This window comes from Drosophila subobscura, chromosome A (assembly GCF_008121235.1).
Source record: "Drosophila subobscura isolate 14011-0131.10 chromosome A, UCBerk_Dsub_1.0, whole genome shotgun sequence".
Classification (NCBI taxonomy): Eukaryota; Metazoa; Arthropoda; class Insecta; order Diptera; family Drosophilidae; genus Drosophila; species Drosophila subobscura.
In genome coordinates, this window is record NC_048530.1 from 22,922,148 (window position 1) to 22,932,327 (window position 10,180).

Below are 10,180 nucleotides of genomic sequence, written 5' to 3' on the forward strand. Positions count from 1 at the left end.
AACAACATAGCTCGCGGCCAGTTATGTTTTTATTTTCAATTCAAAGTGTTGGTCATGTTAAAGGACAGTGGGTTGAAACTGGAATGGCTAGAACTTCAAATGAAAGAATTATAAAAGAATGGGAAGGAAATTCCCCAATAAGAGTAATATATAGGAAAGGTGGCGGCTGTAAATACATAAATCATAAGAATTTTCCGATTGAAAGTATTAAAATTAAAATCGAATTTGATGTATTTGACTGCAAGAATATCTAACCATATATTTTAATGATTTTTTAAATGAATCACAAATGTGGTAACTCTGTTAGCACCGGATTTTCAGCTATTTTGACCCACAGTGCGGCAGTGTGTGGAAAACGGTATTTTCTCTAATTAATTCGTTTTTATGAGCGCAGTGCACAGTGCTCCGCTCTATCTGACTCAGCTCGGCTTGGCTGCCTCGTCAGTCGGCGTGTCGCTGGTCAGTTGGTGCAGCACGGGCCTAGAGCGAGCTCCTCTGGCTCTCCATAATCCCTGCCAGAATCCCTCAGCAAATATTGGTGATTCTTTTGTTTTGTTTTTGTGCTGTGACTTTTCTGAGTGTACCAAATAGTGGACTGCAGGACTTGACCCATAATAAAAAGAGAAGGAAGATACTCGCAACTGTTAAAAAATGCAAATTGTCAGCGCATTGAGCCTCGTGAGCCTTTTGGGTCTGGTCAGTGTCTACGGTTACAGCCACCCGCAACAGCCGCTGCTGAGAAACGTCATTAAAGTGAGGGCCAGCGGTTTCATGCCTTTCGAATCAGATTTACTGCTGCCGCTGGGTATTCTTAGGCAGCTTCAGGGCATGGATCGCGGCTCGCGCTTCATCGGCCACCGGCCTAAAGGCAAGTCGCAACCCAAGCCCAAGAAGCCACAGCAAGTGCGCCTGGAACGGGTCCATCCCATGGGAAGCAAGCACCAGCATCCCGGCACACATATGTACAATCTAATCGACGACGATGGCGAGCTGCTGCTCAATCTGAGGGTCCACAACGAGCAGCAGCAGCTCAGTGACCAGGGCAATCTTCCTGGGACTCATAAAGCAATCATTCCAGGCAATCCCCCGCTGGAGGATCCATCCCCCTATGACTCGCCTTGGTTGCCATCTAAGTGGCGACCAATGACAGCCAGAAGAGCGCCCCTTGGGGTCACCTCTTCCTCGCCACGACCTTTGCCCCTTTACCAGTATCTACGAGGCAGCGGCAGCAGCGGGAATCGCCTCGAGCAAGACACGGCCAAGCGAAGACGGCACGATTGGCCCCACAAGTAAGGCTCGGATCTAGATCGAGCCCCAAATGAAGCCACCAGAGTGCACACACAAATCAATTTATTCCATTCATAGATGTTTCACACTGAATCACCCAAAGCAGAAACTCATACAAGCATTCAGACAGATACAATATACAACAACAACCTTTAAGATTCAAAAATAAACACATATACAAAAATTCACTGCGATAAACCAATCTATGAACTGGTCGTTGAGCTACCGCTAATTTGGCTTTGATTATGGTAATTTTGGTCGATTGGTGGAGTTGAAAGTGAAACTAAAACTGAAACTGAAACTGAAACGATTCGAAAGTGCCGAGCGTATGAAGGAAGTCGAATAAAGAGTGAATCTAATACTTATATCAGAATCAAAAATCAGAATCATTATAAGTTACAGATGATTTATTTTTTCCTCATGGGAACGGCTTACAACTAAAGTGAGAGGTACAATGAATATTCGTAAAACAGTAAAAAAAAATAGCAAATGTGAAGAAAAAAATGTCTAAAGCTACTTAACAGAGTGGTGCGGGAGGGAGTAGGGAAGGGGAATCTGGGGACAAGCACATAACAATTGCCCGGGGGAGAGATTTATTTCCAGCCACCGGATGGGGGCAGGTAGCCGGGCTGGGGTTCCGACAACACAGGTGGCAGGTACTCGTTGCTCAAAGGAGCCGCACCGTGTCCTTGTGGGTGGCCTTCTTCGTGGATCACCTGGATGGTCTTAATCTCCTCGTGACCGCCAGCAAAACCTCCGTGGGAGTGGCCATGATTATGGCTATGACCGCCTTCTTCGTGGATCACCTGTATGGTCTTTACCTCCTCGTGTCCGTTTCCATGTCCATGTCCGCCATATCCGTGGTCAAGTCCGCCGGAATAGCCACCGCCGCCACCGAGAACGTGGCCTTCTTCATGGATCACCTTCACAGTCTTGATCTCCTGGTGTCCACCAGAGTAGCCACCACCGTGTCCTCCGAAATAGCCACCGCCATGCCCGCCGGAGAAACCGCCGTGACCACCCGCCTCCTGGTGAATGACCTTAACAGTCTTCAACTCCTGGTGTCCGCCGGAGTAATGACCGCCGTGTCCATGTGTGCCGCCCTCCTGATGGATAACCTTGATGGTTTTCACTTCCTCATGTCCATGTCCATGTCCGCCGTAGCCGTGATCGTGTAAGCCGGCATACCCTCCACCGCCGCCCAGGTCATGGCCCTCCTCATGGATGACTTTGACGGTCTTGATCTCCTCATGTCCGCCGGAGTAGCCGCCGCCATGTCCTCCGGAGTAGCCGCCGCCATGTCCATGTCCGCCGCTCTCTTGGTGGATGACCTTGATGGTCTTCACCTCCTGATGGCCGCCGGAATAGCCGCCGCCATGTCCACCGCCTGAGTAGCCGCCGCCCTCCTGGTGGATGACCTTGATGGTCTTCACCTCCTGATGGCCACCACCGCCAACGCCATAGCTGTAGCCTCCACCACGGCCACCGCCGGAGCCGCCTCCAATAAAGCCAGCCGCGCTGGTGGCGACCAAAGCAGCCAGGATACACACGAAGATCTGCGAGACGAAACGGAGAGGAGGAACATGTTGCGATGAGGTATTGCCGAGATATTAGTGTTGCCATCACTCGGACACCCGTCCATGGGCTCCTTGGATGGTGAGGACTGGGGGCCTTACCTTCATTGCTGGAAGTTTCTTGCTTTGGGGGGACGAAAACTGAACTTCACGAAGCCGAGGAAAGCGTTGAGTTAACTGATGACCAACTCCCTGCAGTCGATGGCTTTTATACAGATATCAGCTTGACCGGTCGATCGCTCGGTGGCCGCAGAGATCGAAGGGGTGGCAGAGCAGACGGTTATGAGACGATCAGCCGATGATTTTCCATCTTCATCTTCATCTCGGGCTTTCGTTTGCAGCGTTTGGTGGCTCGTCTTGATTTCGTAATTTTCACGGGCATCCCCCGCACCAAGCCCGCTCTCTTCGGACTCCTCCGGAGCATATTGGGTATACGGATTAGAGGAAGTTTCGACAGCAAACCAGTAACCAGTGGGAAATGCAAATGAGTTCAACCCAAAAGGCAAGCGCATTTCCATAATTAGGCCACAACCAACGAATATACATATTGATCCGTCAAGCATGAACGAATGGGCATCAGAGCTCGGAACGAACTAATGATAGTGTTGCCATCGAACCAGACCTCGGCCCATCGACCCTCGGTCCGGCACCCGCCAGATTTGCAGTTTCGGACCGTGAACGAGAGGAAAAGGTCAGTGCGTGTCAGGTGAGTTTTGGTCCCAGCCAAGCCTCTCCAAATCCCGAAGATGAGCGCGTCTCATGGAGGGTAAAGAGTTGTAGGAGTGATGATGATTTCTGAATTATTTCTGATTATCTGAACTTTTCCATCTTTTAAGCTATGACTGTAATTATACTCTTAGTATACCTTTTTAAAAGCGTTAAATTATTGATATTTTTTTCAGCTTCAGTTCAGCTCTAACTCCAACAATTCTGCGATCCTCAAAGTGTTCAAGCAAATATGCCTTGTTATCTCTGACCTACTTTTGCCACTTTTTGTCATTTCAAAATGTATTTTTTATTTTGCCAAAAAAATTAAGGAAATTCAATTTTATAAAAAGCTAATCAGTAAAGTAAATATCTATGCAACAAGTTTCACCATAATTTTTTTTCAAGTTGCGCTTTAAAGTATTTTGGATAGCTTTTTTCCTAAATGGTGCTCCGAATACTCATGTGATAGGCCACTGGTGGAGTTGTGTAAAACAGCAATGGATACACAACGAAAAACAGAAGAGAAATATAGTATGAGATGAAGTCGCAAAATCTCAATCGATCCCAATCGAACCGAAGCAAACCGAATCTTTTAAATATTTTAAGAACGCAGAATTGGCTCTGCATTCGGGTTATTAACCACATCCGAAAACCCCGAAACAGTTGCTTAAAATGAAAGAAGTTCGAAACTATTAATTCCTTTTCTTTAAAATTGTAATAGTTTCGTCTTCAGTTAGACAGTTTTCGAGAATACTTTCTAAAGTATAACATTTCATTGCGTCTGCTTGATTGGTTTTTCTCCAGACCTTCAGGAGCACTGCTCAACTGAACTCTTAAGCATCTGCAAAATGTAATAATTTCTGAAAATAGGCAAAACTTGATTTTATATTAATTGGTTAATAACATGTAACTTGAACCTTGATGATATGGTGTGCTGTACAAAAGTAATATTCCACAGAACACATGTACACACATGTGTACATTTGTGAGTATAAAGCTAAAAATACACACGAAAAAAACATTGGATATTTCAATAACAACATATATGTAACTATTAACAATTAATTAACATACCATGAGCCGATAATTCCATATTTACACTTTTATATACATACATACATACATAATCTTTCGTGTCGAGCTAAAGTTCAAGCTGTTCAATGTTTCCAAAACTATATTTCTAAAACAATTGTTATTTTATCTTGATATTCAGAAATCAGGAAATTACAGTCTCATTCAAATATTAAACCCAAAAAAGATAACATTAATGCCAAAAATGTACACATAGTGCATTGGAGGAAAGGGACCCATTGATTTTGTTAGCCAATTTGTGTTTAAGTTTTCTTAAGGGATTTGCTCACCTTGAAGTTTGGAAAACTTGTGGCTGTTTCGACCACCAAGCTAAAAATATATGTGTATTCCCTCTTTTTTGTATTTTATGATTTGTATTAATAAAATCCTCTTCTGTGTCGAGTTCTTTATAATGTTGTTAAATTAAAAAATACTTTTCCTAGCAAAAATTTGAAGTAATTGTTCAATATATCTGTGAAATTATCATACTATAATGATAAATGTATATGTAAACTCCATCAGCATAAACGCTATCGAAATTACAGGATCTCTTTTGTAATTCTAGTATAATTGAAACGATTTCTAACAGAATAAATGCTACATGATACCCCATCATAAAGGGAATTTCAAAACTAAGTTTAACTGAGTTTACAAATAACAAATATATTTTCATCCCCATTAATTTTTAAATTTATGAGTACAGGAACTCCAAGCAATTTTACTGGAATTATATGTCAGAATACATGGTTAAGCACTTTCTAATCTGAAACGTTTCTTTTATTCGCTCCCGCTCCAAAAGGAAAGGGATGGCAGACAGCAACTAGAAGGAGACAGAGCGTACATGACGTGCATAGGGGAAACAAGCGAAATAAAACGATACAAGATAATGTGTTTGTTTCGTGGTTCATTATGATTTATCTTTATCAATTCGCCTTTCGTGTGAGTGTGCGTCCTCCCGCGGGATTCTACCCCGCATACATTCATCTCTGAAAATATGTTTAAAGCGATAGTAACCGAACAAAAAAAAAATTCATAAAGTAGTTTGATTCAATAATGTATACACCGAGAAATGGTCTGATCACTTTCACTTTCATTTCGGATAAGTTCGGTGTGTGGGTTTGGATGATGTGGGTGTTGTGGTGGCTGTTCCGAGTTTTCAGCATTTTATATATTATAATTATACAAACATAATAATATTAACAACAGTAGAATAATGCAAGGGATTGGAGGGTACAGGGGGTATGGGTATGGCATTACAAATAACTAAAATTTAAATTTTACTGTGTAAAAAGTAAACTTTGTTTTCGGGTGACAATAAATACATAGTAATGGTATATCAATCTCGATGGAAACAAACAAAATAATGTTAATCGAGTTACGGAGAGGATTTCATGTGCGTGGGGTGTATGTGTGGTGTGTGGTAGCCTAGAGTACAGTATTATAGTTGAATTATAGTTAATGTCGGTTGACGAAGGGGGGCTGTTGTAGTCAGATGTTGTAGGCAGCTCGCGTGGGCCGTTGGCCTGCAGCAGCGACCTACAAGGCAGCGATCACGCGATCGCACAGCTGTTTCGACTGCTACTCGTCGGCGTCTTGCAGCGGTTCTTACTTTTCGAGCTCTGCGTCAGCGAATTGTAGCACTGCGACGTGGTCAAAGCGTATGACTTGAGCGTGGACTTCACCGAGGGCGGCAGGGGCAGCGAATCGATCGCGTACACGCTCGTCCTCCGCACTATCGTCCGGCAGCACAGCTCTTGCAGTGTGAGAACTGTAAGGAATAAAAAACTTTATGAGATACATTGTACATATATGGAATAACATGTGGACACATGTACACCTCTGTCAGTGCGTTTTTTCAATTAACAGACAATTGCAAACGTAATTCAGGTGTCCGAGAATTTAAAATTTAAAACCTGACACTAAATGTGGTCTAATAGCTTGCAACTTCGAGGGACAGGTAATCCATTAGCTTTTTGTAGCAGAATTCAAAACTATTCGCTATTCGTAGAACTAATGTACAGTCCTGTAAATAATAAGCACAGTTGGCCTTACTTCAGCCATTGCTCTTTAAAATGTATATTTTCAGGAATTTTTAGTTGGTCGAAATTATACACGGTACTCGAAGAGTAAACATGCGTGGATGCATGTAACGCACAAAAGGAAACGTTTCCGACCACATAAAGTATATATATTCTGCTACGCTCGTCCTCCCTATCCCTAATTCCTATCCCTAATGTCTGAACTTAGCTGTTTGGATGGTTTTATAACTAAAACTACTTAAACTTAATACTATCAATAGTTTGGAAGCAAACAACTTTTAGAATAACTCAATTTTGACGAAAAATAAATGTTGCATAGCCCAAAGCCTATGTAAGATTGAAAAGAAATTGTATTTTTTGTTTACCGTTACACTAGGCTTTTCTACTTTTACTTAATGGAGTGCAAATATTAATCACTATGAAAAGTTTAAGATTGCCAAGTACCCGAAGAGGAAATTTAATAATTTTCTGCGAAAGACAGATCTTAAATAAAATTGAAACACGGCTTAAAAAAAAAAAAATTAAAAGTTAAGATCACCTCTGTAAAATGTATATTTTCAGGAGCATTTTCTTAACTAAGGCCAACTATCCTTATTATTTTTCACATAACTGTAGCTCTATGCCTCATTCAAGATTATCATATTAAATTACTAGCGGCACCGAATAGTGCCTGAATAGTCACTATTAACAGAGGAAATTTCAGCGTTGGTGGTTTGTGTTTGAGCGCTATCAGAATAAAATGCATGCATGCTATCATCTATGCTTCTTCATAGGTACAACTTTTTTTCCTCAATCGAATATTTCGTAAGTGGCGAAGATTGCATTATTCCATGTTTCAGATTAATCTAACTTTAATCGATATTTGTACATGAGTTCGAGCTAACTCGATTAACACTGGAGTCTTAATTTCAGAGAATTATTCAATCACTGCTCTTCTTGAACATTATAGGAAAGCTTGTAGTATGACCTTATTCGCTCGCAGCGACATTTTGGTATTACATATTGGAAGATATTACGACACGCTAGATTTTTTCAGATAATTCTTCACACTGATTATAATCAAGTTAATCACGCTCTGGGTTGGCTTAGTGGCTCCTAAGTGCTGGTCTGCTCTTATTATACCCGGTACTCGAAGAGTAAATAGGGTGTATTGTATTTGTGCGGAAGGAGCGTGTTGGCGTGAGAAGAGTTGTAGATGTAGATGACAGCTGAAGAAAAAATGTAAAATTTTACAAGAAACCGCTAAGGTACAGATGTCGGACTGAGTGCCGGGTATAAAAGTTGTGACGCGTAAGAAGCGTCTCACACGTCCCTTCTCGTTTGGTTTAAAAAAACGCACTGCGTGCAGAAGAATGGATGAGTTTCAAGTTTACCTTTATTGCTGCGCCAAATGTGCTCCATGCCGTTGCGATGCAGCGCCATCCGCGCCAGCTCACAGAAGGATTCGCGTATATTAAAATCGCAAAGCGGCGATATCTCGAAGCAGGACATGTTGTTGCGGCTGGCATAGGTTTCGGCCTGTTTGGCGGCCACCTGCCGCTTGAAAGCCAGATGCAGGCGATTTCCCACCAACACCTTGGGTATGCCCGGAGCGTGCTGGAGTTTCCGAAGAGAAGGATTATGCTTAGTTCTGTGTATTGTGAAATGGGATATAATGAATACTAACCTCGTCGACCTCTTTAAGCCAACGATCGATCCCATCAAAGCTCCATTTGTTGGTTATATCGTATACTAGTATAATACCTTGAGCACCGCGTGAATAAGAGCGGATGATTGTACAGAATCGTCCCTGGCCGGATGTGTCCCACAGCTGGAGCTTCACCCGCTTACCCTCCAATAGTATTGTAGTTGTCTTGTATGCTACCGTTTGGAGGATGTGAGAGGTGCAATCTATTGGATTAGAAAATACGATGTTTGGATGATTTATCCGGTTTAATATTCTGACCCACTCACCATTACCGCTGCAGAAGGGACTTTCGGGGAAAGGATCCTCCAGGTTCGAAAGTATCTCGTGCTTCCCCACATCGCTGTCGCCCACCAGAAGAACTTTCAGCAAATAGTCGTAGTCTTTTGTCATGGTTCCCATGTGTCTGAAACATAAAACAGCGACGGAGATTAAAGGTTGAAAAACCCTTGCTTCGGATCCAGCCCCGTTTGATTCTGATTTAATTATTAGACAAAATATACCTAACTCGGCCGGAAATGATTCCTCCCTCCTCCTCGTTGCTATATATAATTTAATTCACATCGAAAAACTGTTGGTCAATACTCAAAGTTCTGGTTCTTTAGGTAACCGGGCTAACCGGTATAAACCACAACAGTTTCGAGTTCAAGGTGCCAAAGTCGAGCCGGCAATATGCTACGGGTATTTCTATTCTCGGCACTTGAAGAGTGTAGGGGCACATTGTACTTATGGATGTACATACATACATATGTAGTTAAGAGCTAGAGGCCCAGAGAAATCCATGACATTCATAATTGCAAAGATATGGGGTGCACATTTAAAGATGGGCTGGGGCAGAAACAATTTCAAACACACGAACCTCAACATCGAAATAAGGATAAACACACTTATCTACCTGTATACCACAAATCATATCGTTCGTATAAATATTACAGCGAAACGACAATGGCCTACAGCCCTCTCTCTATCCTTATCCCAGTGTTGGCTGTTGCTTTTACTTTGCCGTTAAGTGACTCATCCATCTCACTCACTCACACGCAGCCAGGCGGGGCACCCACGGCGGCGCGAGAAACGTGATAGACAAGTGCCGCAGTGCATTTGCAAATACATAATATATGGAAAGTATGTACATATCTGTATATGTATGTAAATAATTCATTATTTTGAATTAAATAAGTTGTAACCTACCCAGAGGGGTTTGGGTGTGTTTTTGTTTTGCAACACAACGAAACGCACACAATTAGACACGCGCGCAAACACTTGAAACACTAACCTTTATTAAACCAATATGTTATCAATTATTTAGTTTATTATATAGCGCCTGCAGCAGTTGCATTTTCTGCATTTTGATTTTGTAATTCACATGCTTTGCTCGCGCGGGGGCTTAACTTTGCGTGTGTTTCGTGGTGTATGCCTTATTTTGATTTCTTTTCCTGCTGCTGTTCGTTCCGATATTTAAATAAGTTCCCCAAAGGTTTGTAGTTTCGTTTTGGTTTTCGATTTTTCATAGAATCAACCTTTTACCATTTAGAATGAACGCAATTTCATTTTTGGAATTTTAAATAGAGATGAGAGCAGTTAGCTTCGCCTAGTCCACACGTCCGCTGTTATTTTTGCAAATTTGCTTCGCTTTCAACGTATAGCTATCAAATCCATCAATCCATTAACTTTTTCCGCCTACTTGTTCGCTTTTTGCTGAGTTTATCACTTGTATTGCATTACTATTAAAATATGCTTAAGGCTAAACATTTTATTTAATTTCCACAAATTAAAATAAATTTATTTTTCCACATGGCAGCTCGTGATATCGCATCTCT

The 10,180-nt window shown here is 42.1% G+C and overlaps 3 protein-coding genes across 7 annotated transcripts; 1 reads left to right on the forward strand and 2 right to left on the reverse strand.

The window, feature by feature from the left end:
* Positions 1 to 479: 479 nt before the first annotated feature.
* LOC117903744 lies at positions 480 to 1,631 on the forward strand. The gene has a single exon (XM_034816128.1). It carries the CDS (start codon positions 652 to 654, stop codon positions 1,291 to 1,293), a length of 642 nt encoding a protein of 213 aa, XP_034672019.1. The 5' UTR covers positions 480 to 651; the 3' UTR covers positions 1,294 to 1,631.
* An 89-nt stretch (positions 1,632 to 1,720) lies between these two features.
* LOC117903742 (glycine-rich protein DOT1) lies at positions 1,721 to 3,044 on the reverse strand. Its single transcript, XM_034816112.1, has 2 exons — positions 2,964 to 3,044; positions 1,721 to 2,843 (listed from the first exon to the last, which is right to left on the reverse strand). The coding sequence occupies exons 1-2, from the start codon at positions 2,967 to 2,969 to the stop codon at positions 1,881 to 1,883; spliced, it is 969 nt and encodes a 322-aa protein (XP_034672003.1). The 5' UTR covers positions 2,970 to 3,044; the 3' UTR covers positions 1,721 to 1,880.
* Positions 3,045 to 5,531: 2,487 nt separating this feature from the next.
* Positions 5,532 to 10,170, reverse strand: LOC117895002 (ras-related protein Rab-40C). Of its 5 annotated transcripts, none has more exons than XM_034802728.1 (5): positions 9,888 to 10,170; positions 8,633 to 8,769; positions 8,346 to 8,569; positions 8,053 to 8,275; positions 5,532 to 6,394 (listed from the first exon to the last, which is right to left on the reverse strand). In XM_034802728.1, the coding sequence occupies exons 2-5, from the start codon at positions 8,763 to 8,765 to the stop codon at positions 6,246 to 6,248; spliced, it is 729 nt and encodes a 242-aa protein (XP_034658619.1). In that variant the 5' UTR covers positions 8,766 to 8,769; positions 9,888 to 10,170; the 3' UTR covers positions 5,532 to 6,245. The 5 variants fall into 5 exon arrangements, with proteins under 5 accessions (XP_034658619.1, XP_034658285.1, XP_034658448.1 ...); XM_034802394.1 differs by having other exon boundaries at positions 5,532 to 6,408; positions 9,888 to 10,168; XM_034802557.1 differs by having other exon boundaries at positions 5,532 to 6,408; positions 10,045 to 10,157.
* Between the last annotated feature and the right edge of the window lie 10 nt (positions 10,171 to 10,180).